At 40.4% G+C, this 27,794-nt stretch overlaps 1 protein-coding gene across 2 annotated transcripts in view; it reads left to right on the plus strand.

The window, feature by feature from the left end:
* The window catches only part of LOC121439864 (heparan-sulfate 6-O-sulfotransferase 2-like), a 283,772-nt gene that overhangs the window by 202,428 nt on the left and 53,550 nt on the right, over positions 1 to 27,794 (plus strand). Inside the window, exon 3 of one of the 2 annotated variants that reach the window (XM_041640487.1) lies at positions 453 to 485. The exons of the other annotated variant lie outside the window; for it this stretch is intronic. Within the exon in view, the coding sequence (XP_041496421.1) occupies positions 453 to 485 (33 nt within the window). The remainder of the gene's footprint in view (positions 1 to 452; positions 486 to 27,794) is intronic. 2 annotated transcript variants of the gene reach the window in all.

Here is a 27,794-nt window from a genome sequence, read left to right on the forward strand (position 1 = left end):
TCTCTTTTTTTCTGTGTTCATATATTCCCAATGATGTGAAAAATCTCTTCTCAGTCCTTTCATTGAAGTGTTTCCATTTCTTCCATGCTACAGGGTTAAACTTGGTCTGGGTTTGAGTTTCTTGACTTTTGTCTTTGCTTAGTTTGCCACTACCCCTTGAGAAAGAGAATGAAGTTAGCATGAGTGGTAGATCCATCATTCCCTGCCCACAGCAATCCAGAGGATTCGTTCTCACTGCTGCCCTGCTCCTTTCAGCCTTGAGATTTGGGACGTCCCCATTTGCTGGAGATGAGCTAATGGAGAATGAAATGGAAAAGCTACCCATGAACTATTTCCTCACAGTTTGGGAAACTGTAAAAATATGATACCCCAGCACAATGGATATTTCTATTGTTTTAACTCTTCTCTTGGCAAGCTCTTGCTATCGACTGGTTTTACTGTTCCTTTAACAGGTGGAGGATTTTTCAGATTCTAGATGCATCTAGGTAAGTAACAATGTATTTTAGTTTAACTGAGCCTGAGAAAGCTAGAAAATAAATAGACTGTAATGGTCTGCCAGCTTAATTGCAACACAAGAGAGTTAATTTATCACAGATACTTGTTTGAGTTTAAAGTGGCACGTAGTCTCAGGTCTAATGGCAGATCCCACTGGGAAGTGGGGTGACGATTTAGCTTTCCCCTCCACTCCCAAGAGTTAGACTGAAACTGGGTGGCACGGAAGAGTGTCTGGCTAAGAAGATCTCCACCATCAACAAAGTCCTTACTTGTCCTAGGGTTGATAGTACTTTACAGAGCAGTCGGACCAACATTGCCTATGGTGTTACATGTCTACAGAACAATTGGACCAACATGCCTATGGGGTTCTTCTACCTTGTAACCATCGGCAGTAGGCCTTGGTCACATGAATCCTGCTGGAGAACAAATCTAGCCAAACACAAGAACGTTACTTTCCGTGGGGAAGAAGGAGCAATGAAAACGCCCCAGAAAGGTCCTGACTGTTGCACTGGGCTGTATCGTATTGTTGCCAGTGCTGACAGGCTAATGAGAATGATAAGCCTTTTTTTAATGGCCTCCTCTATTTACTTGGCATTTTTCTTCTAAAGTTGTGATGTTCACCAGTTTTGTATTTGGCTTATTTTAGGTTTATTGGATCTAGAAATATTTACCAGTGCCTCGGTTTTCTCTGCCTTCCTACCTCTACCTCACTTAGACTAAAGAAATCAGAGTGAGCAGGTGATGAGCTTGGCATTCCTCCACTAGGAGAGGCTCCTGTGAAAATAGATGACTAGTTCATTTTCAGGGGCTTGGCTTCCATATTAATCTCAGGATCCTGTAGATCTATCTAACAACTGAGAAGAAGAAAGTCGTTTGATGCTATAGTCAGTTTCTAATTCTTTGAAAGAAAAGGCATACACAGACATCAACACTTCATCCCACATTACGGTGGGAGGGTATTTTAAAGATCCCAGATTGGATGTATGTCCAAGAATGTTACATATTGCTACTATCTAGAACAGTGACTTTGAGCAAGTTCCATTTCCATGATGAGCTTTGATTTGCTCACGTATGAATAATCTTTTTGGATGATTATTAGGAGAGTGGTCAATGAGGTGGGGACTAGTTTTCTCCTAATTACTTTTACAGAAATGGTGATAGTTATCCCTCCCTTTCTGCTCTACGAGCTACACGGCAGCACTATTCAGACCTGCTCTTATTTAACTCCGTGCTGCGCGGTGGGGGCAAAAGCTGTCAGAGCTACTCTCCACCGTCTCAGTGAGAGAGATGAGGAGCACAGGTGGTGAAATGGGAAAGAAGCAGCTTTTGGTCAATATTGATTGGGCCACTTTGAATTCTGGTGGACTGAATGGATAATGGATGGAAACTGTTTGCAGGGCTAGCATATTTTTTTTCAGACACTAAAAAAAGTAATGAAGCAACAATTCATTTGGTAGTCCTCATTGTATATTCAGTTTCATAAATGTACAAGATTATGATTATCAGCCTCATAATTAACAATTTGCCTAAGCACTTGCTATTATTTGGCTGGCTGAATGGATTTTTGTAATCCAGAGGAAGAAGTGAATAATCAGTGCAAGCCCCCCCAAATGCCTAGTATTATTGCTACACACATGCACAATTAGCAGTGATACTAATTGCTTTAGACCAGAACCTCATTTGGTTTTCTATAGGCAGCAAAACATTAATTGCTCGAGTTTTTGTCCCTCATTCACTTACACGTTGTCTCTCGTTCTCCCTGATAACCGATTGAACCTGCTAAGATCTTTGTCGGGTCAAAGGTAAATTAGTTGGTTGGATTTCCAGTGTATCCTTTTGTGTGGAGTTGCCCAGCTTCTATTTGCGTTAGCAGTCAATGTCTTGACCAGCCACGGGTTTGTCTTTATGCCGTTTTAAGGAATAAAAGGATGATGGTGTGCCAACCAGTTCTGCTGCTGCCCTTCATTCTCCTCCCAGTCTCCTGTCTTTAACGTTATTGTCACCGAATCTGCATGCAGGAATTGTTAAAATTCGAGGTTGGAAGAAGCCTTTTTAAGAGCATATTGCCAAATTTCCCTCAGTTACCTGATGCCTTTGATTATTACTAATCTGAATCTGAAAAACCACCACCTAATCAATGATGCCACACTTTAGAACCAATTCAAACCATTGGGAACTATTGTAGCGAGCACATTTGAATGCTGACAGGTTGGTTTGCAGTCACATAGATTGGAGGAATTTTTTTTAAAAGCTGCCAAAATAGAATTATTTGAAGATGTCTTCTTAAGGTTTACCTAAATATACCCCAAAAGTTGATGATGTATGTTTAAAAGGAGATACTTAGTGGAAAGAACCTGATAGATGCTAAGGCATACTGCATCAGTACCAACTCCCTTTTCCTCAAGCATAGCTATCTAACATGAGTGTGGAGGTATTAACTTTAGTGGCTGATAGTAGGGACCTTCAGCTTCAAATAGAACTCGAGTCCCATACTAGCCACTCCCATGGTCTCACTGTGTGACCTTGCATAATTTATTTAGCCTTTGTTGACTCGAGTTATCTCAAATGCAATATGTAGCAACTTTTTAGAGCTCTGATGCGGAAGAAAGTGAAGCCATGCCCAGAAATAATATGCGTGGATTCCGGCACCCCGGGAAGAGTCAATGTGCAACAGTGGTTGTTAGTTTCACTGGCTGGGGTACCCAGTGCCAACCTTATTTTTTATTAATGGTTAATCTCCTGGCGTTTCGTGATCCTTGCCCACATCCACATGTGTCTGGTCTCCCACCCAGTCCACAGGAACCACAATGGGAAGACTGATTTTCCCAAAAGCTACTTGTGACCACCATTTGTCAGAATTTGATGGCTGCTTCTTAGCTCCAGTCATCCTGGGTATCTGAAGATTCCTACACCAGTCCATACCTTCTTTTGCTGCAAAGTGTTCACTGTTTCTCTTTGGCAGGCACACACACACACACACACACACACACACACACACTATACACTAGTGTGCACATACATTTGTTCCCTTTTCACCCCTTTAAATGTTGCAACTCCTGTGTTCATATCATTGCTTTGCGTTTTCTCTCTTGATATGTTGACTCCTTGGGTAATTTCATCTCTTCACGTAGTTTCACCTTTAACCCCTACACTAATGATTCCCAAACTGACGTCACCAATCCTTAATTCACTCCGGAGCTCTGGGCTAACTCCAATTTTCAAATGCCTGCTGAGAATCTCCAGGGCAGGATATCCTAGGGGGCTGAAAGTATAGTCTGGCTTTTGTCATTGCCTTAGGAAAGCAGATGGAAGCTTCAGAAGTATTAAGAATTGACAAAAAGGAGCAAGGGTGAAATATTAGCCTAAGCAGAAATAAAGAAGGTCGAAGTTAGCAAATTGACACAAACCAGGCTTTCAGGGAAAGCATGATGGGCAAACGGAATCTCTGTTTTTATGAATCGGAGATGTCAATGCCAACTGGGTCCTTAAAAGTTGTGTGATTTCTAGGGAAAAGGGAACAGCTTTCCTGATATAAATTGAGGTGCTGGATGATTGGCATGTTTTGATGGAATGTTAATTAAAATCATCTTTCTTGGGAAACAAACGCTTATTATTTCAGTGTTTTGTTATAAAAATGCACATGCCGAAGGGAAGAGTATTTTGACACTGTGTGCATAGATGTACAGACATACTTATAGGCTGCGTTAGGGGTGTCTGAGATGTGAGGCAAGATTTTAAAATATAGCCCAGGCTGGCCTGGAATACTCACTTCTGTGGCCTCAAGACAATTCAGAACTTGTAGTGATCATTGAGGCTCAGTCTCGTGAGTTTGTCAGTATGAACTACCAAGACAAGCTGCAAATAATTCTTTCAAGAGGTATAAAGATTTTTTTTTCATTCATTCTGCAAACATTTATGGAAAATGCCAGGATCTCTGTGGAGAAATGAGATTGTGAATACCATACCTCTAAATTCTCTGGCCTTAGATGCCTGATACATTTTCCTTTAGTTATTTGCAGATACATTGCGACGGTAACTTTGCTGACAGTCTTAATGAGCAGAGAAACTTAAGGGAAATAAGGCAGATCCAAAGTGGGCAAAGGATGTGCATAAATTCGAATTACAGATTGATTGCTTCCTTTAAATTTCGTAAATATTGAGTTGCTTTGGGGTTTTACATTCCAAGTGGGCTCATCAGTGTTTCAGGCCAGATGAATGATTGTGTCTAACCCTAAAATTTAATTAGAGCAAAGGGATAGACAAATCTTGGTTAATGTGTGTGCTGCCATTAGGAGACCTGGCTATAAACAAACTCCTCCCATGGAAACTATGGTCTCAGCACTGCTATGGTTAGTAGAGAATAATATCACTTTTTTGGATGGGTGATTCTACTCTGCAGTCCCAAGGTACTTCCTGTGTTATGTGGTACCCGTAGGCCAGCTTCGCTTCCAAATACATTGAGAGTTTTGCCCTCACAATTGAACGTCACGTTTCCTTTTAGAGCTCTGCATGGCTATGGATTCGCAGGTCTCAATTCGAAGTGCTCTTGTCCTAGCTCTCTACGCCAAAGTCTACTTTGTAGCCCTTTTCAGACCCCAAGCTCCAATCCCTGATTGAAATACTGCAGCTGAGAGCTGTTCTGGCTATCTCACAATCCCTGCCTGTAGTTTATTCTACTATGCTCTTCAGATATTACATGCCATAGCAACTCGCGTAGTAACCCTATATAGAAATTCCCCATGTTCCTTTTTCCTTGGCCTTCAATGAATTTAGAAACACTGCTGAATCAGACACATTATTTTATTCTCTCCGGGTGTCAGAACATTAAAAACCAGCTCCTGAATGTAGCCTTTAATAACGTTTCCTCACAGATCTAATCATCCCCATCTAGCTTCTTACATCTTTCTCAGATTTGTTCATTCACTGTATGTGTATAGAGCACTTCGCATCCTCTGAGATACACAAGCTTGCCCCCTGTCCTTGTGTTTCTTATGGAATAGGTGTATACAGAGAAGCAGGTGTCCGAGGCAATTAAAGTCAAAGTGTATGGATGCACTAGTTCTAGAGAGTGGCCAATGCCATGAACTAAATTGCAATTGGATTTGACGTGAAATTTGCTCCTTGCTTTTGTGGGCTTTGCACGTTGGTCCCTTTCATCCCCTCTGCCTCCTGCTTTCCTGACTTCAATCCCAACTCTCATTGGCTCTTTCTGCCCGCTCTACCATTAGCAGCGCAGTCCTGATGTACAGTCTAGCACAGACCCTTGCCACACATCTGTCCACACTTTCCTGGTCCTCTTTATCATTAGCATTGGGCCATATCCCTTCTTTGCATATTATAGAATATGAGTGATCCTTCTAGTCTCTTAGGGATACTTCTTTTTATCACTTTGGGTATTCTTGTAACTCGAGGCATACTACCTGTTAAAAGAAAGACAGAAGCATTAAAAGTTAAAAAGCATTTGACCCTACCTGCGTCTGTTTGTGTCAGGATCTTGTTCTGTAGCCCAGGCTGCCTTCTCAAACCAAAGGCTTCTCCTCCCTTCACCTGCCAAGGGCTGAGATAGCAAGCATGTGGGGCCAAACCTAACCTTGGCTCTGCCTGTTTCTGTAGTGGGAAGAGCCCCTATTGGGAACTGGAAAACAGGACCCGCGAGTTTAACTGTCATAACTTTAACCACCCTGCTTCCCCCCCCCCCATCTCATTTCCTTATGAATGAAACTTATGTTCAAATCATATGACCCCACAGGGTCTTTCGAGCTCCAAAGTGGTACAATTCGTTGTTTTCAGAGATGTGGGCCCAGGTCTCTTTCCAGCATTCTGTTTAATTTTGTAAAGTGGATATGTAGGGGGCAGTTTCCTGGTGTATCAGAACTACTTAGATTAAACATACATTTTCTTGCAAAAGCCAGCTTTACAGTTCTTGTAAATGTCACAGGAAGTTTTAAAGCACTGCTTCTGGTTCTAACTTCTGCCAGCGAGGGTGGGTGACAATTCACATCCACAAATGCAATTGTCGGCTTCTTTAATGCGAGTATTGGAAATCCAATGTCTTCCCAGCTTGCCCATGGGGAATCTTCAAAAAGAACCAAACACAAATGAAAGAAAGTACTGAATTAGGAGTGGGCACCCAAATGATTTAGTATAGATGCTGCAGGTCAGTGATTTAGGTGCCAAGAAAGGCATGTTAACCTTGGAAGGCCTCTAAGGATTCATGGAGCAATCTTTGTGTTACTTCTCTAGGTACGCAATCCGAGTTCAGTTAGATTCTCATGTGAGAGTTAGAAACTTGCCGTCTCTGACTTCCCTGAAGCCTTAGGATAATAACTTCTCTATGTACATGCAATTAATTAGACACTGGGAAGACATGCAGCTCAAGTGAATCCTGTCTTGTACTTCGACATGCAGTTAATTATATCTGCTTGTCGTGCTTGCTTGTTTGATTGCCTTTGGCATTTGTATACGTGGTGTGTGTGTGTGTGTGTGCGCGCGTGCACACACATAGAACAGGAGATATTGTGCATAAATAAAATGGAGAAGATGTACTCACAAGCTAGAAATTACTAGGGTAACTTTTGTTCCCTTTCTGAATTTGAAGTATTTCCTATTTTATAAATGGCTCTTCTGTAATCTTAAAATCCTACCTAGACCCCTTTGCCCACCATGTATCACCATGGGCTTCCCATTTCATCTTCTCCATTGGCTCACTGTTGTTTTCTAGACATCACATCCTTCAACATCAATTAGACACCGATGTTGTTAGAGGACTTCTTCAAGACCTCGTGTGGTTCGAAAACCTTTTGGACTTTCCTGATTCAAGTGATATGGGTACTAAATACCATTCATAAAAGGCAGTTAGGGGCACTTTGTTCTTTTTTTCTTGGAATTTCTATGCTTTCCAACTTGATATCTGCCATCCATAAAGGACAGTTTACTGTCTCTTTTCTGGAAACTCTTGTTCATTTGTCAGGAGACCTAAAAGAAGATAGTTCTGCATGTGCAGATGTGGAATGCCACTCATATTAAACTGGCATAAATGTCTCTTTATGTGGCCTTTGCTGATTGTTTTTATATTAAAACATAAAGCCCATGAGTGCATACGAGGAGATTATGCATAGTCTTCCTCACATTTTTCATATGACTTGATTTGACAATGTTATAGATGATGTATTGAAAGGAATAAAAAGTAGAGGAAAGAAATGAACAATGTATATTTCTCTAAGTAGGAACCATTTTCTGTCTAGAAGTACGTTTTAGGCAATATGCTGCTTTTGAATCTGTGCAGGAGAATATAGTCCCCGTGATGTCCTTTTGATTTGATAACTTCTTGGAAATAATGGGAATTAGTTTCTGGTTACATAAACATAGAAGACTTGAGAAATTCACAAAGGATGAAATAAACAGTCTCAAAAAATAATAAGGTGTAATTGTCTTAGATGCTAGGATCTTATAAGAAAATGAAATAGAGTTAGAGGGTTTGGGTAGTTTAAGTTTCTCTGAAAAAACCACAGGATATATTACTGAAGAGCCATGTAATTCAGTACTCCCCACTCATGGAATATCATGCAAGGCTGTGCACCATGGGGCTTAAGCCTCATTTACTACTTTCTATATGAGCAGCTTCGGTGTCTCCTTTACGGTGCTCATAAAATACTTGGACGTAAAATAATACTCTTAGAGCTGATTTTACATTCTGTCTATGTAGACTATGGTTTACTTTGAATACCTGAGAATTGCATTTGTAATTGAAGAGCGCAATGAAAGCTGGATGACTCGGGGATGGTCCTGCTTTTCAGCCTCTGAGACTGAAGAGAAACAGATGCTAACCTTCAGTAGATATGGGAAAACCAAGTAGGGCTCCACAATTTGGTGATTATTCAACACCCTGGCTGAGGATTATATATTTTTAGTGCCACATACACTAGAAAAACTAGTGACATGCACCTATATTTTTGAAGGTATAAGATTATTTTTATTATTGTGCATTCATACAAAGAACATAAAACCATATTAGAGAGTAAATAAGAGTATAAACATAACAGAAATAAATTTGAAAAATAAAATCTTCTATTAACAAAGAAATACTGATTGTGAAGATTTGGGGTTCCACCCCAGCCATGTCAGAGTCCTTTGTTGGTGCCAGAAAAAGAAGGTGTCAGGGTGCTAAAATCTGTATAGATGCTATACTCATCACAACACTGCAGGGTACAACAAGACTTGGCAGTAATGGGTTTGGCCCAGATGATCTTTTCTTGCGTGAACTTGTGTGAATCAATACAGCTTTTGAAATCTCCCCAATTTGCGAATCTTAAGAAAATACACACACAAATGAGCTTAGAATTGTCCTTTCCAGTGAGCCTCTACAGTCATGAAGGCTCTATGGGAAAGTCCAGGGCTGAAGCCCATCACACATGTGACACCAGCCCTGGGGTAAAGCTATCTGCTCCATCCCTATCTTTTTAAATTTTTTGCACCTCTGTATTTTTAAGATTTATTTTTATTCTGTATGTGGAAGGGGTTGCACATGTGTGCATGTGCCTGCTATGTATATGCAGGTGCCTGCATTTAGCCAGCATGTTGCATTGCACTTTCTGGAGCTGGAGTTACAGGCAGTTATGAGCCACAGAGCTTGGGTGGTGGAAATTGAACTCCCACCACCTGGAAGCGCAGGAAGCACTCTTAACTGTTGAGCCATCACTCCAGTCCCTACTTCCATATTTTCAAATGCTACAAAATGACTCTGGCAGTATTGTCCTTGCAGATGTCTGTAACTGCCAAAAGCACCGTCTCTTTACCTTCTTTCTGCTTCTGGCCAACTATTGTCATTATTGACAAATGTGCTTTAAGCTTTATGTTGATATGTGAAATCAGCATAGAGATGTTTCAAACCATGCAGTATAGCTGTTAATTAACATGTAAAATTTTATTAGGACAGTTTAGAATAGAGTCCTTTTTATTTTGTTAGTATAATGAAGTAAATTTTCATTTATGCTGTTTTATAACAAGTAAATCTGTAGAATGTTAATATAGCCTTTCGAATCAAGTCAAGGAAAGATTGTTACAAGCAAGGATAGGGTGGATGGTAGGAGAACCCCAAGTTCATTGCGTTCTGTTTCCTGGCTATTGTAAATGGTCTCTAACACTTTTTTTTTACTTTAAACTTTGTATAATTGTGGTTCAAATCAGTGTGAGATAGATGGAAGATATCAATGGGCATGAAAAACTGGACAAGGAAAAATTACAAGGCAACAACATCAAACAAAAAACTCTAGTCATTTAGGAAAGCAGGGAGTGGGAGGGGTGACCTTCTCCAGAGAGAAACACATAAACTGATTGTCCAGTAACCAATGGACATGCCTGAAACCATATAGAATTGTAACATCATATGGATTCGTCTCCTTGTATTTAGGAACATATGTATATACAAATTTATGTATAAAAATAGCAATGCATGAATAAAGGACATAAACTTGAAAGAGAACAGAGATTGTGGTATATAGTAGGGTTGGAGTTAGGATATCATAAGTACAAAATTAATCTTAATATCTGTACATTTTAATTATATAAAATAAGTAATGTGTTTGTATACACCCCTGTAGCGGCGTAAACGAATGCAGACAGAGTGTAAATATATATATATATATATATATAGCTTTAATGTAGAAATAGACTTACAGAACCACCGTTCCCGCGGAGACCAGGAAAGCAGAAGCGAGCAGCTCGGAGCTTGCTCGCCAAATTTATAGGCAGACATTAGCCCGAGGCGAACACGCCCCTTAAGGGGCGGGACTTATCCCTACATCTCCCCTTTTTGTCTAAATAAGACAGAACTAAACCAAATACAACTACATACAATAACAACAAATAATAAATACAACAAACAATATTGAGAACAAAAGCTTTGCTAAACATTCTATCTCAAGAAGTCCAAATAATGTAAAGAGTAACTACAATTATATAATCTTCAACTCAGTCAAAGATCTGAGAAGGGAATAAACACTACTCAACAAACGAGATATATCCAAAATGTGCAACAATTGACAGAGACAACTGACTACCTTGGCAATCACCCAAAGTCTCGTTTGCAACGTTGAGTCAACCAATTTTGGCTAAGGCCTAACATAACTGACATACCATTATTAAAGGCAAGGAACTTTTCAAAACTATCTTACCCTGTCTTGGCAGGATATGACAGTCCTGTTTTATCCATTGATGCACGCTCTGTATCTGTGTCAGTGGTTGAGGTATGGGCATTTCTTTGCCCAAAGGCCAGTTCTGCCAAATAGAAAGGCTCCAGATGGAGTGTTTTTGGTGCTCAACATTCTCTCGGGAATAGAGCGGTGTTGCCAGGAGCAATTGTGTCTCACTATCACGAAACTCTGAGTTAGATTAAAGGCCATTTTCTACAGCTCTTTGAAGAGGTTGAAGATTATCTATCTATACTGAGTATAATCTCTATATATCTAAAGAACCTGATTAGTCTAATTATAAATGACAAACTTAGATGACAATTAGTCTATATAATTCTCAATATCTATCTAACTTAAAGAATAAGACAATAAACAACTGTGAAACAAATGAGGACAATGACCTCCAAATATAAACAATGTACAAATATACATTGCAGTAGGTAAATATATATCAATACACAAATATTATATAAGTATCTTAATCAGAGGTAGAAATGTACACTGCAATATGGTAAATATATACTATATATATATATATCAATACAATATATGTCAATACATAAGAATGTTTTAAACAGAGGTAGAAACATGCATGCGTACAATAGTCCATATAATTTAACTTTGTTTCATTGTACAAGAATTGATACCAATATATTTGTCTAAAAGCAGTAACTCACAATTATAAATCTATTATCCCATCATTCCCTCTTTTTTTTTTTTTTTTTCAAAATGATCCTTGAGCTTATAAAATTCCTCTCCCAACCCTCAATCATATACTAATTATAATCAACCCCTAAATGATGTCCCTAAACCCAAGGGCAAACTTTACTGGGAGAGGGGACGTCGTTCTCTAGAATTACTTCCTGCTGTCATAGGGGCGACGTTCTTTCTGGGGGATCCTGTGAAAGTAAAATGATGGTTAAATTTCAAGATAATGTCTTTTAAAATTGCAAATAGTCTCTGAGTATTTTCGTGCAGGTCTGGCCAAAATGTTGTATAAGATGTGCACCATTTCAGCTAACCAAGTTGGAACTGTCTTGTGCAGCTGGTATCAAAAGCAGGTCTTGTAGTAGCGCTATCAGTATCATGACGTCATATCAACCAGGTGGAGTTGTTGTTATGGGGCCCCATCTTCTTCCTGGAAACTTCAAATGTCACTTCAGGAAAAACTCATTGTTCATTATGAAAAACTTAAACATTAATCATATAGACATATATATATATATATTCAATGAAAGACATGATAGATATATTCAATGAAAAGTATGATAGATATGAAGAAATGCAAAGATGTTTTCTAAACTCATATTTCTTTCTGTCCCATATCATGGCTCTTGACATGAGACAGAAATTCCAGAAACTCTGGGTTTTTCTCTTACCAACAGGCTTGGAATTGGAGAGGGACTGAGCCAGAGTCCAACTTCAAAACCAGCTTTATAAATTTAGAAATATGGTTTAATATTACTTACACAACCCATTCAGTTGTCTTGATATTTCCTATTGGGCAGGTATTTTTCCATCTGTCAGTATCCAAACAACCAGGGTTCCTTGAATTTCTCAAAGATGAGTGTTTCCCTGTGGAGATAAGAACAGAACCCTGCCCCCATTTTATATGTTTTTCTTACCACCTGTATGAATATCATCGTTGTGGATGAGTTGTCATTTCTCCTTTCCAAGAGGTTTCTCCTCTTCAAATCGAAACTTTATTAATTTTGATGGTATCCACAATTTTTCTTCTCCTGTGGAAACAAGAGCAAAACCCCTTCCCCAACGTAGCACATCTCCTGGCTTCCACTGAGAGGTCAGCACATCTTTGAAATAAATCGGTTGATTTAGTTCAGCAGACTTTTCCATTATCCAATGTCTTTCTGCTGCTGTCGTTCCTTTCTCATTAGCGTTAAGAAAATTCAAGGTTAATAAAGCATTATGTAATCTATTTCTGGGGGTATTTTCGATCCCTTTCTGTTTGTTCAGCATATCCTTTATAGTACGATTTGATCTTTCTATAACTGCCTGACCTGTAGGATTATTTGGTATACCTGTAATGTGTTTTATATTATAATAATCAAAAAAGCGTTTCATTTTCTTAGATACATATGCTGGACCATTATCTGTCTTTATTTGCGCAGGTATACCCATGATGGCCATAACTTCCAATAAATGTGTAATTACTGAATCAGCCTTTTCTGAGCTCAGGGCAGTAGCCCATTGAAAACCTGAATATGTGTCTATGGTGTGGTGTACATATTTTAATTTGCCAAATTCTGCAAAGTGGAACACATCCATCTGCCAGATTTCATTCCTTTGGGTGCCCTTTGGATTAGCCCCTGCAGGCAGTGGCGTTTGGTTATAGAAAGAGCAAGTAGGGCATTTCTTTACAATCTCCTTAGCTTGTTGCCATGTAATTGAAAACTCTTTCTTCAAACCTTTGCTATTAACATGATGTTTTTTATGAAATTCAGAGGCTTGTAGCACACTACCAATCAATAATTGATCAATTTCTGCATTACCTTGTGCTAGAGGACCTGGCAGACCCGTATGGGATCGGATGTGTGTTATGTACATAGGGCAAAGCCTGTTCCTGATCAAATCTTGAACCTGGAGGAACAATGAGGTTAGTTCAGTATCATCAGGTATAAATTCAGCAGTTTCAATATGTAAAATAACTCTTTCTGCGTATTGTGAATCTGTAACTATATTAATAGGTTCTTTAAAATCCCTTAGCACCATAAGAATGGCATATAATTCCGCCTTCTGGACAGAAGTATATGGACTTTGTTCCACCTTATCCAAGTCTTCTGATTTGTAACCTGCCTTCCCTGATTTATTGGCATCAGTATAGAATGTACGGGCTCCAGTTATTGGAGCATCACGGACGATTCGAGGAAGAATCCAAGAAGTTCTCTTTATGAAGTTAAGCCGCTTGCTTTTTGGATAGTTGTTATTAATGTCTCCCAAAAAATTAGCACAAGCTCTTTGCCATGGTTCATTATCTTCCCATAATTTCTTTAGTTCATCAGCAGTGAAAGGCACTATAATTTCTGCTGGGTCTATACCTGCTAGTTGACGAAGTCTCAGCTTGCCTTTTATAATTAACTCAGAGACTTTTTCCACATAAGTTTTCAGTTTCTTACTTGGTTTATGTGGTAAAAAGATCCATTCCAAAATAATATCATCTCTCTGCATTAAAATTCCTGTAGGAGAAATTTTTGATGGTAGTATGACGAGAATACAATCGAGCTCTGGATTCACCCTGTCCACATGTGCCTGTTGTAATTTTTCCTCAATCATTGTCAGTTCCTTTTCTGCTTCAGCTGTTAATTCTCTGGGACTGTTTAAATCCTTATCACCATCCAAGGTTTTGTTCAAATGAATTATTAGATCAGGTGTTATTCCAATAGCTGGTCGTAGACTGGAAATGTCTCCTAACAGTCTTTGAAAGTCATTAAGAGTCCGTAGGCGATCTCTCCTAATTTGTGCTTTTTGTGTCTTAATTTTTTGCAAACCTATTTTATAACCTAAATAATTAACAGAATCTCCCTTCTGAATCTTTTCAGGAGCTATTTGCAATCCCCATTTAGGTAAAAGTATCTTTATTTCTTCAAACAGTCTGTTCAAGGTATCCATGTTTGAATCGGATAACAAGATGTCGTCCATGTAATGGTATACTATAGATTTGGGAAATTTCTTGCGTATTATTTGCAATGGTTGGTTCACAAAATATTGGCACAGGGAGGGGCTATTTAACATACCCTGGGGGAGAACGGTCCAGTGATACCTCCTCGAAGGTTGAGAATTGTTATAACTAGGCACTGTGAAGGCAAATTTTTCTCTATCTTCTTTTTGCAAAGGTATAGTGAAAAAACAATCCTTTAAATCAATAACTATGAGAGGCCATCCTTTTGGTAATAAAGAGGGCAAAGGAATTCCAGATTGCAGAGGGCCCATAGGTTGAATAACCTTGTTGATGGCCCTGAGATCTGTCACCATTCTCCATTTACCTGATTTTTTCTTAACCACAAATACAGGAGAATTCCAAGGGCTGGTAGATTCTTCTATATGTCCAGCATCTAATTGTTCTTGTACCAGCTGTTCTAAAGCCTGTAACTTTTCCTCAGCTAAAGGCCATTGCTTTGTCCATATTGGTTTCTCAGTCAACCATTTTAGAGGCAAGGCTGTTGGTATCTCTGAAGGGACATCAATTGCTTGTTCTTTTACAGCCCGAATGGCCGGTTTTCTCAGTTTGTAATATCTTTTAATATTATTCTCAGAAATATAGGCTCTAGATTTAGCAGGGATGTTAATTTCAGTATTCCATTGTTGTAATAGGTCACGACCCCATAAATTCATTGCAATATTGGCTACATATGGCTTTAATTTTCCTATTTGTCCCTCTGGCCCTATACATTCAACCCATCTCGTGCTCTGCCTTACTCGAGATAGGGTTCCAATTCCCAGGAGCTGAACATTTACATTCTGAAGAGGCCAATACGGATGCCAAGATTCTGGGGTAATGATACTTACATCAGCACCTGTGTCCAGCAGGCCAGTAATAAAAATGCCATTTACACACACTCTCAGTTTAGGTCTTTGATCATTTATAGAAGTTTGCCAAAACACACGTAACTTATCTTTCTGATCATTATTGCTTGTAACAGTAGGCATGGGGCTTCCTAATTGTCCTGATGAGGCACGTTCTCTGCAGAAACTGGATATGACTGAACCATGTTTGCCATGGGGGCCTGTGAGGCCCCCCCTCTCACGTTTCCCGGCTGTATCAGGTTGCCTTGTCTATCTCTTGTAGACCTGCATTCATTCGTCCAATGTCTGCCCTTTCCACATCTTCTACATAAACCTGAAGGCTGAGTCCTCCTATTTCTGTTATTTCTAGAAGATGCATTATTATTATTATTTCTGAAAGATGCATTATTATTATTATTATTATTATTATTATTATTATTTCTGAAAACCCGTTGTTTACAATTCCTTTTAATATGACCCATTTTTCCACAATTAAAACATTTGGTATTCTGGTGTCTCCTTTTACCATTGGAAATTGCTTCTTCTACCCATGCTTCAGTGCCATAATCAAATGTATCAACATTGAGTGTATGCAAGACCCATTCTTCCAACGGCGCTGATCTGAGCTTTAAAGGACCCAAAATCCTTTTGCATTCCACATTTGCATTTTCATAAGCCAAAGACTCAATCATTATACGTCTTGCTTCTGGGTCAGATATTCCTATTTGTACAGCCTTAGTTAATCTTTGTAAAAAGTCACTAAAGTGTTCTCTCTGACCCTGTTTAACTCTGACAAATGATTCCATTCTCTGTCCTGGGTCTTGTACCCTGTCCCAAGCCCTTAAGGCTGCTGTAGTACACATGGAGAGTGTGTTTTCATCCAAATTAGCTTGTTCCTGAGGATCGGAAAAGGGCCCTTCACCTAGAATTTGATCTAGGGAAATGTCAATTCCCTTCGCTTTTTCCTGCTGTTCTAAGAGTCTAGCCTCTTGCCTGAATAAGCATTTCCATTTCAATTGCGGTCCACTCTCGAGTACCGCAGAGCTCAGCTGGAGCCAGTCTGAGGGGGTTGCTCTGCTTGTCGTGGCCCAAGATCTTAGCATCTCTTTAACAAAAGAGGCTTGCATCCCAAAAGTCATGACAGCCTGTTTTATTTCCTTGAGATCATTCATACGCACAGGCTCCCATGTATCCTCCTTGATGACCCTAGGGTTTTTGGAACCAATCACCTTCTCTGTTGTTATTACTGGAAAGGCAGGTAGAGCTGTAGGTAGAGCTTTGTGGAAATTGTCCCGGAGAGACTTACCCACAGATGTAGTTAAAATTTGCCTTTCTACCCTTTGCTCTTCTTCATCAGAATTTAGAAATTCCTCAATCTTTTCAATTCTGTTCACCATTGCCTTCTGCAATGTCTGAAACTCCTGTCCAGAATTATGTTCCAAAGCCTTCATTGAGGATTCTAATGTATGAAGTTTGTCCGTTAGAGATAACATCTCATCTTTGGACATAATTTTTATGGCATAAACCGTGCCTTCTTGTATTGACAATCTTTCCGTCAATCTGTCATAAGCTTTAGACAAAATCCGATTGTCACATTCAGCAGTTTTGATTCTCTCAGTTAATGTTTCCTTTCCAACAGAAAGGGACTGAATCTTATGGTCCAGATCAGCTGTTCCCTCTTCCATACTAATGAATTTCTCCTTAACATCAGCCTGAAGAACTTCAACCTGATTCTTGAGAAGATTGTTATCAGCCTGGAGAACTTCAAACTGATTCTTGATAAGATTGTTATCAGCCTGGAGAACTTCAAACTGATTCTTGAGAAGATTGTTGTCATTCTCAATTGTTTTTAAGCGTTCAATCTCTACCTTAAGAATCCTGGATTCGTCTCGTAAAGACTTTATCATATTTCTATTATCAAACCATTTGGTGCCAATGAAAACTACGACTCCCAGAAGGATCCATATATGTGGGGTGATAGACACCTCTTGTAAAATCTCCCACATGGTACAATTAAAAAAATCATTAAATTCTTGAACAGTAATGTGTTCAGACATTTTATTTATAAAAGAAAAATTTTTTTACCTGCAAAGATCGGTTCCTGCCAGTGGTGGTCTCTGTGTTTTTGGAGCCTGTCCTAGAACTAGCTCTTGTAGACCAGGCTGGCCTTGAACTCACAGAGATCCGCCTGTCTCTGCCTCCCAAGTGCTGGGATTGAAGGCGTGCACTACCAAGGCCTGGCAGGCCTCAAACTCACAGAGATCTGCCTGCCTCTGCTTCCCAAGTGCTGGGATTAAAGGCGTGCTCTACCACTGCCTGGCCGGCCTCAAACTTGTGATCCTCCTGCCTCTGCCTCCTTCAGCAAATCCTACCAGCGTGGGCCACCACAACCGGCCAAGTCACTTTGTAACAGACCAAATCTGACACTGTGGCAGCTTTTGTTGCAAAACCGCAAGTACTTGAGCTTCTGCTAATTCAGGCAGTGGGGTTCCGCTGCAAAACTTAGCCAAGGCAGGCAGAATGGGCCTGTGTCGCTGAGTGTGTCTCGGACTCGGCACTGGGGCCGGAGTCACGAACTGAAAAACAGCACCCGCGAGGGTGCTGTGTTAGCTAGCGGGCTACCCGCTTGAGTCGGGGGCAAAATAGCCCGACGTTGGACGCCAAAATGTAGCGGCGTAAACGAATGCAGACAGAGTGTAAATATATATATATATATATAGCTTTAATGTAGAAATAGACTTACAGAACCACCGTTCCCGCGGAGACCAGGAAAGCAGAAGCGAGCAGCTCGGAGCTTGCTCGCCAAATTTATAGGCAGACATTAGCCCGAGGCGAACACGCCCCTTAAGGGGCGGGACTTATCCCTACACACCCCTTGTTTCCTTGTTATTCTCCCTCCATCTAAAACATTTGCCCTCACAGTTCTGCAAATTTTTTCATCCTCCTATCATATTTTTTCTAGATTCCATTTATGAGAGAAGATGTGTGCTATTTGTATTTTGGAGGGTTGTCTATTTCTTTGACTTACTAATACATAGTTGCAAAAATTTTCTTGAGACTAATGTAATTTTTTCTACAATTTTATTCATTGATTGATTATCTTGCATTATTTTTGCATTCTTATAACACTTTTTTTTAGTGATTCCATTTGTTCTAGAACTATCCTCAGTAAAATACAGTTAGTGAAGTTGGTTTTAGACAGTAAGAAGAAGTCAATGTTAGAAATTTAATTCTATCTTAGTATGATCCTAGCACCTTGATTTTGGAAGTAATGACATGACCAACAGGTGTTTTTTTGAGCAGCTACTTCCTTTCCCAAGAACTGTGCCAGTAGCTGAGGGGCAGAGGTCAATTACAGAGCGATAATGCTGTTATTTAACTTATAGTTGAACTGGGAAGAGAAGGCCAGTGTTGTGTTAGACTCCAATATGTGTCTACTAATATGAAAGAAAGTATATCCTTCATGCTTCAGACGATCTGCATTAATCTGAGATTGAGTCAGAAGTCACCAGAGAAGCAACCGGTCAGAGATTTGCTGTAGTTAGCACTGGAACCATTACACTCATGTTCTTTCCCTCCCATTTAGCTTGCTTTGCAGTTTTGGAACAGTTCACATATGTACACAGTTATATACATTTGCCACTTTTTAAAGGCAATGAGAAAAGGGATTTAACTTCAAGGTACATAGCTGTTACCGGAAATACGATTTGAATGCCACACTAGACTAGACCAGCATTGTTCTTGTTTGTCAAACTGTTTTGAGGAGCCAGCCTTAACTTCCTTTCTTTTCCCTTTGTGAAGCATGAGGTCTATTGCTGAGACAATAGAAAAGATTCATTGCCTGTTAGCCATAAGATTCTTAATTGGCTCTGAACAGAGAATTAAAGTAGTCTTCTGGGAACTTATAATCTAAAGCAGACAACACACTGAAAAGAATATGTATCACAGCTGATACTGTCATTTCCCTTCTCTTATAAATACAAAGAAAGCGGGAAGTAGCGAGTCATATTCTACAGGAATGGCAAAATCTCCCACAGAATGTTCTCTCTTTTGCTGACTCTTTGAGTATAGCATGTACTAGATTATAGTGCTGCATTAGGAAATTATGACCAGAAAGCAAGCAATATCCTTTCCCCTTTCTTCCTCTCTTTCTCACTGTCAACAAGTTACATTGGAAGTTATGGATTAAATTAAAATTGGATTCACGATTTGCCATGGGAAAATATGTGCAGTATTTCTAATAGTCTGCGGTCAGGCTCAACCGGAGAGTAGAAGAGGTATCATAAAAATTCAGTTAAGAAACTATCCCTGAGATATTTTCTAATCTAGAGGAGAAAGTAACATCTGTGGAGCAATAAAGATACTTATTGTGACACTTTCAGCAGAAAGATATTTTATCACAACGTGATCAAGGCTTGAATCTTACGTAATGCAGTAAAATAACGAGGCTCTACTAAGTTTTTTGTTACGATGTATGATCACTTGTGATCCACCAATTGTACCAGACTAAGAGGTATGTACATGAGAAACTGTAGGAATGAAGATAAAGGGAGATAGACAAAATATCAAGAGGCGGGAGTAAGGCATGGACAAAGACCAGTAATCGAAAATCAGCCAATCTAGATTATAGTCCACCTCTCGTCCTTAAATTCAGAGCGACCTTTGCCAGGTCACTTGTCTCCAGGTCTCAGTTTGAGGGGATATGTTAGAAAATGATAAGAGAATTTACAGATCCCCGCGTACTTCTTGTGAGTGCTGCATAGAGGGAAATAATATCCACAGAGTCAAAAAGGATTAATAGGAAGAAAACATGCGCAGGCAGCTTCTCAGTTTGACAGAAGCTGTGTATGTGCATAGGCCAGTTTCATAGAAAATAACAAGACAAGATGAATACCATGTGCACCGGTGAACCTTAAAGTGCTGCAGCTAGATGCACAGAACTATCTCATCACTTTCAATATTGCCATGACAATTGGCTACTTACACTCTCGGGCAGCCACCGTAGTTCCTAGGGGATGGTGGTAAGACCTTCTAGTTAGCCTGATTGCCTCTTCTTCCTCCATAGGCTCAGAAGCATGGGCTGGCGAGGGAAGATCTACAAGTGATCATTGTTGCCCAGTGGGAGAAGGAAAAAGTCATTTGCTAAGCTTTGTACCTATGATCATTATACTGGATTCTGCCCTCCAATAGGACCCCCCCCCCTTTCAAGAGGAAAATACAGAGGACCTGCTGTTTGAACACTGGAGTGTAGGAAAGCCGATGACCCCCATGTTTATTCCCATGCAGTTTCTACCTGGATACTGCCTTTAACATTCTATGGATAATTTAAAGCAGAATGTGTTTCCTGGTTTTGATAGTTAGCTTAGCACTTTTAAACTTGCGTTAATCTCATTTACAGAGTCATAGACCTGCTGCAATAATTAGGAAAGCTGCTGTTCCAGCCAGAGAATCACTTCAGTAAGAAGCTAATGATGTACTCAGTGAGCGAGAGAGGCAAAATGATGCAGCTTTTCAGATCAATTTTTAGGGTCTGGTTTGCCCTAATTTGGCATTGCAAGAAAGAAAATACTATGAATTTTTTGACTTGATTGTTACGATTTATCATATCTCTCCCTCAAAACAATGTACCAAAAATACCCCACCAGTTTCATCTGAGGGCATATAACGGATAGGAAGTAGCTCTGCCTCTACAAGAAGTGCTTATGCATTGGTCTCTCTGTAGTCTCTGAGATGCCATTAAGCATATATACAGATTTTCACATTTCAATGCTAGCAGGTGTAGGAAGAGTATATAAAGATTAATGCCACTGCAATTCAGCTCCTCCAGTGATAGATATGTCGCTGGTGTAGCAGAATCTGCACTATGTCCATTGCTATAATTCCTCCTTACATGGAACCCCTGCTTTGAACATCAAAGCCTCAATGAACAAAGGCCAGGATGAGCATGGTGTGGAATGACTATAAGGAGAATGTCAGTTGAGACCCATGCTGCCTGCTTGTCGACATTTGAGGATGGTTGCCGTCGAGGGGTAATAGAGAATGCTGAAAGTTTTGTGTTCATGTACATCTCCAGGCTCTCGTCTTCAAACTCTCTTGACGGCTATTAACCTACATCATGTTCATCAGCTCCACTGGCAAGTGTCCTTGCTATCTCGGACCTCTCACTAGAACTCAGATGTTGTAAAGTATTTCCCACCTTAGTAAATGACAACTCTGACCTTCCAGTTGCTCAAGTGGACATAGTCCCGTTCCTGCTAGTTTTTGTCTCTTAGGCCACGTAGCCATGCCATTAGCAAAGTCAATCTACTTTCTCCTTCATTATGTTTTAGGAATCTGGCTGACTCTTGCCAACACTGTGTGTTTTAATTTCTTACATGGGTTTCTATAAACCTACTAGCTAGTTTTTCTGGTCTACAATTGATCTTCTACAGTCTAATTTGTTAATGTTTTTGGACAAAGTCTTGCTATATAATCCAGTCTGGCCTGGAACTTGGGGCAGTCCCCCTGCCTCTGCCTGCCAGGTCCTGGGATTACGAATGTGAGCCACACCCTCCTTCAACTCTTCTGTCTACCTAGTTATGCCTCAGTATGGACCCTTTAAAGTGTCAATTCATTGCATGCCATTGGCCTGCATCCCAGTGCCTCCTTACTACATTTGAGCTACAATGTGGCAAGGACCTACATAGTCTGCCCCCTGTTCCCACCCTCTCTCTGACTTCTGACTTTTACTCAGCCCCATGCCCATGCCTCTTTAATCACACTGGTCTCTTCGCTTTTTCTCCTTCTATGCAGTGCTTTTAATTCTTTTATAGTTTCTTGCGATCTATTTTCAACATTCAACCTCCGAACTCTTCCATAACCACCTGTACCCTACCCATGCTACTAATCCAACCCTACCCCCATCAAGTCCAGTGTGTTAGGCAACTACTCCTGGCCATGGGCTTACCCTGAAGATTCCAAGTGTAACCTGCAACTGGCCCTGCAGTGTCTCATGTACCTCTTCACCCCGGTGATGAGCCCATGGTGCTACCCTAGGTGTTACACCATTGAGGAAGGTTGTCTCTCCCTCTCTCAACAGCAATCAAATGAAAATAGGTCCTCAGCTAGGGATGGGGCATCATGCTCACTTTCTGTCCTCCATGCTGGGATGTGCTTTCACCTGAGTTTGTGCAAGCCTCTGTGCACTCTCCCAGTGGCTGTGGGTGCATGTGTTTGCCTTGCATTTTGTGTCTGGAGAAACTGTTTCTTTGTAGGCAGTCATCTACCATTTCTGGCTCTCCCGATCTTTCCTTCCTCTCTTCCACACAGGTCCCTAAGCCTTCGGGGCAGGGGTGTGTGTGATAGATATCGCACTTAGAGCTGAGCACCCCCAACTCTTTAGTCTCTGCGTGCTGACATTTGTGGTCTCTGTGTTAATTGCTATCTGCTTCTTCGGTTTTTTTTTTTTCTTAAATTACCAGGACTTCTGTAACATCAGGAGCTTGTACTTTATCCTCGAAAACTCTTGGTCAAGATATCCAATGTGTTTCTCAATAAATGCCCTATTCTGCTATAACCAACCACACTGCTTTTTAAAATAAAAGCCACTGGACCTGGATAGTGGGAGGTGACTGCTGACTTTTAAGGGAGAAGTTGCAGTCAGGTGGTACAAGCAGATCCAGGTTGTTTTTCTAATTGTCTATTTCCCTTAATAGTCTGTGCTTCGTGATTCTGATACGAATGCCTCATTGACCATGTGTCATCCCTCCTCTGCTTGGCACTCAGTAGATAGTCGGTGTTTACATAAGAGGACAAATATCTTGTTTTTAAACATTTGGTTACATAAAAATACATTGTGATTGATGTCTCAGTGTTTTTCCAGGGATCTCTGATTTCTTTCCTGATTCATTTCTTGAGTGCTGGTTTATGTTACACGGTTACACAGGGCAGTTTGGAGGCTTATACTATCTGCAGGTTAGAAGGCAAGGTTAAATGAAACCATCCTCTTTCTCTTAGGGAGATAGGACGATCGCGAGTGTCTGCTGGTCTATTTATTAAGTGCCCCACTGTTCTTCTAAAATTTCCCCTTTTAGACATTGGAAATGTTATTTAAGTTCAGAAAGTATCTATGATATCAAGCAAAACTCTTAATGACGTTAGGATGAGCTATTTAACAGGTGATTCAGACAGTTAACACTCACTAGTGAAAAACACAAGCAATGTGACCTCCCCAATAATGTCACTTGGTTTACCCTATATTTCCCCTCCTCACTTTCATTGGAAAGTACATGCAGGAATGGAGCTTCTCCTTCTTTAAGGCTCTGCCCTCTGCAATCTTGCTCTAGCCACCAGCTACAGAAGAGGTTGGCCTTCTTTGTATCTAATTATTCTACAACCTCTTGAACTCAGTGATAAATTCTGCTTTCTTTTGATGTCCAAGAATTGTGTAAAGGTCACTTCTGCAATGTGGGCCCCTAAGCCAATTGCTGGGAAATCTTGGCAAGACTCTACACCCATAACCAACATGGTTTTTAAAGTAACTCTGCCTGCAACTGTCCAGTAATCTATTTTAAGCTCCTCACTTCCCGAAAGGGATTGTGATATGTATCCTTTCAACACTGGCTACAATCCGAAGATGCTATCCCACATGTTGGATGTCTACATTCATCATGTAAGATCCTCATTAGTGTAACTCTTGAGATAGGTAGCCGCACTATGCAGAATAAACAAAATTACACACAACCTACAAAAAAGAGGTTTTTCCCTCTATTCTATGAATCTTATATAAGTATATAATTAACTAATATACCAGTCAGTCTTGCCAAGTAGTGATGAAGCTGGGTATCATGGGAGAAGAGTGCATGGGAAGGTGAAACGTGATGCACAGACCTTCACAAACACCCCACAGCTCCCAGGGAATGGAATAGAGAGCTAAAAGTGCAGATGGATGCTGTGCTTCTTATGTGATATAATCCAGTCTGAACAAAATGGAGTCAATTGAAAGGAACTGATGTTGCCTGGGGATGTAAAGAGGACTAGCCACAAAAAAGGCAACTGCAGGTTTTCAAAGACAAGTGAGAGATTGCCCTGACAGAAGATGGGGAAGTGTGATCCAGTTAGAGGAAGCAGCTTTGGCAGTTCCCAGAGGCAAGAACAAGTATGGCAGACCTCAGAGAGCCGCTGGCACGGTGCTTAGGAGATATGTAAGGCTGAGCTCCATCATGGAGGCCCTAAGAAGGCATGAGAGGATGGAGACTTGATTTGGAAGCCAACAATGAGCTATCTAATGTGATGCAACAAAGAGGTAAGCATCGGGTTCGTTGTCAAAGATAGAAGACAATATTGGCTCAGTTGGAGATCAGAAAAGGAGAAAGGTGTTTCCTTTGGTATTCATTGCCCTATTGTGCTCATAGCCAACCACTCTGCCCCCACAAAGGAAAGAGATGGTAGTGAGAATGAGTAGGCAGTGGTCTACCCCATCCCCGGGGTGGATGAGCTGCAATCCCATTGCTCCTTCTGATGGCTGCCTCACAGAGTAATGAGGGAGGTGAGGGAGTGTGTGTGTGTGTGTGTGTTTTGGGGGTGGGGTAAAAGCTCCTTGTTTCTAAGCCAAAGCCCTCAGTAGGAGACTGTTTGTAATCATGCCTAAAATTATTTCATTATTGGAACCTGTGTTTGATCTGTGATTAGGAACTGGATGAACGAATCAAGCAATCAACCACTGAAATTGCAACCATAAATTGTTCTATAAACAACTGGCTTCCCCAACCCCAGGCAAGGAACTTGAAAACAGATGTTTTTCCTGTTGTTCTTTTCCCTGGTGGGTTTTAGCCAGTACTTTTGAGCCTTGCACAAGCCAGAGAGCAATTCCTGCCAGCTGCAGTGTCTCCATTTGCCTCACATCTGGATTACGTGTGTTCTACCTTGTTAGACTAAGACAAGACACCTAGGGAGTAGGAAATCGTTAAAAATGTGCAACTTATTAAGATGTGTCCAGTGAAGGTGAAGGGGTTTACTTTAACTACAGCTTAGGAAATGTTTGCCTTTTGAATAGCTTATTCCATGTAGCCTTGGTCCCACAGGGTTTTACTAACTAGTCCAAATGCCACTGTCTATATATATTTCCCCAAGAAAACTGTATTGTTTATTGACTTTTTCTTGTCTGGAACAGCAATATACCTTTTTGACAGATCTAGTAAATAACCATACATTCTAAGTTAGTTCTCAATTTCATGTTGCTGAGACTAGGGCAGTCATATTCCAACCACAACCTACCTTGCTCCCGTTATGCTTGGAGACAGCCAGGTGAGAACAGCTTGAGGTATTTCCCCATCAACTGCTTCATGTTATGAGGTAGCACCTATCAACTACTCAAAAACTTTCATTATCTTCTTTTGTTATGATGGATAACTCAAAACATATGAACATTACAAGATGGAAGGTTCCTGAAGGATCTATCCAAACCAAAACACAAGGGCAAGGATCACAGAAATCCATTTCTTCCCCTTTCTTCTCAGCTAGTCGTGAACAGAAGCAGAGGTATAGTCACATTTGCGACCCAGGTGTTTTGTCACAACAGACAAAATCAGCATGTCACTTGTCGCTACGGAGTAACTCCACTACCATGTTCAGAAGTACACATTCATGCTGCTTTAAGAGTTAGTGTAGCTGTTTTCGCCATAGCCTGGTTCTGGGGAAATAACTCAAATCTTCATGCAAAGGACATGTTCTACCACAGAGATCCACCCAGGCCCTCACCAAAGAATCTTGAATATCCCTTCCACTGTTGCTGCCAGTAGTACTGATGGCATTTGAAATGCCACTGTGATGCAGCTATAGTCGAATATGAATTCTCTCTTTGTAGAAATAGAAGCGAGGAAGGTTTTCTCTTCTTTCTTACTTCCTTAAAATTTTGTCTATGAAGATGAACGTATTCTCCACATAAGACGACTTCAGGATCAGAATAGACTTAAGGTGTAATGCATGGTTCTAGAAGATTCTAGGTCAGGAATAGATGCTGATAGTCTCTTAAATTACAAAAAAAAATAGAAAAGAAACTATAGTTACTGAGTGACTGCTAGAAGAAGGAAGATAAAGGGAAGAAGGTCAGGAAGAAACTTCTATATGAAGAGCTAACAAAAGCAAAGTATCTTTGCATGCCGCCCCACCCCTGCCAAACCTGAAATTCTCTGGCACAAACAACTGCTACTTGACTATATAATGACCCTAGATCTCACAGAGCAGCGGTTGTTGGTGGCTTAGGAGTGAGTGCGCCTCAAGAAACTGAAGACTTCTCATTTTTTAGGCACAATGCCAACTTAGGGTTTTATATTACAGGTCAACAATTATGGCCTGGGACCAATCTAATTCGCTGCACACATTCCCCAACTCCAGATACTGACGATGAAGCCCAGGGTTTCACCGCCACATCATCAGCCCCCATTGCACGGGTCTTGTTTGGTTTTGTTAGGATCTATAAACTAAACTAAGAACAGTTTGCATATTTTCAAATGGGTCAAAAAACTCCACCGAACACTACTTTGTGACACTTGAAGATTTTATAGCATGCAAAGTTGAGTGTCTAAATAAAGTCCCATTGGAGCACAGCCATGCATCCATGTGCATGGTGTTTTTGTGCTGCAGGGGTGGAGTGAGTCCTCAAATGTGAAAATATTTCCTATCTGGCCCTTTCTAGAAAATCTATGTTGTCAGCTTCGGCTTTCAATCGAAGTGGCTTCCTGACGTAGATTTCAATCGCTTCCCCCGGGGCCCAGCTCTTCGCTACCGGGGTACTGAGCCACACCAACACTCTGGGTCACTGTGACTCAGTTCACTGACTTGCTCTTTTTAATCACCATTTTTTTTTTGCAACTGAATTAGAAATGCTCTATCTTAGCTTACAGTCTAATTATAGATTATATTCTATAAAGATGTTTCAAATGTTTAAGTGTTCAAAAATGTAATAGTAACTTTCCCAGTATTTCTCAGGGAGATTAAGGGGAAAAATTGGCATTTGCCCTTTATAACGATCTGCTTCATATAAGTCAAAGCAAGCAATTTGGGCTCTGAAGGCTGTTGCAAGGGGTATTTTGAATCGATTAGCTGCAGTTAAAGCTGAATGGTTAAATCAGCAATTTGACTTAAAAAATGAGCTGTAGATTCTATTTTCTTAATGCCTCTATACCAACAGCGTTAATATTGAGTTGGTTGTGGGGCAGACTATTATATGTATCAATTTGAGCTAATTATTCATTGTGGTGTCTCTCACCATAATGCCCTATCAAAGCTGGGTTTCCCAAGGGTATTTTTGAATAATAAAATCGAAGCAGGAATTTACATGCTCATCTAAAGCTTCTCGCTGGACCTCCTCACTTACTGAGGTTGAAAGAGGGTTGGTCCTGGCTTGGGATAGACAGCGGGAGATAAATGAAGGGGCTAAGAATCAGCCTTGGAAGGTCGGGAAGGTCTTTTTTCACACATGAGTGTGTTGAGCCTGCGAATTGTTTCCCCGTGCAGTCTGAAGACATATTTTGCATTGATAAACTGTCACTGAAGCCTATGCAGTTCAGGCAGTTTTCTGCTTCCTAGTTCTTTAACTGAGCCCCTGTA

This window comes from Microtus oregoni, unplaced genomic scaffold (assembly GCF_018167655.1).
Source record: "Microtus oregoni isolate MIOR12 unplaced genomic scaffold, Mior012 000063F_ref0000156, whole genome shotgun sequence".
NCBI classification, from domain to species: domain Eukaryota; kingdom Metazoa; phylum Chordata; class Mammalia; order Rodentia; family Cricetidae; genus Microtus; species Microtus oregoni.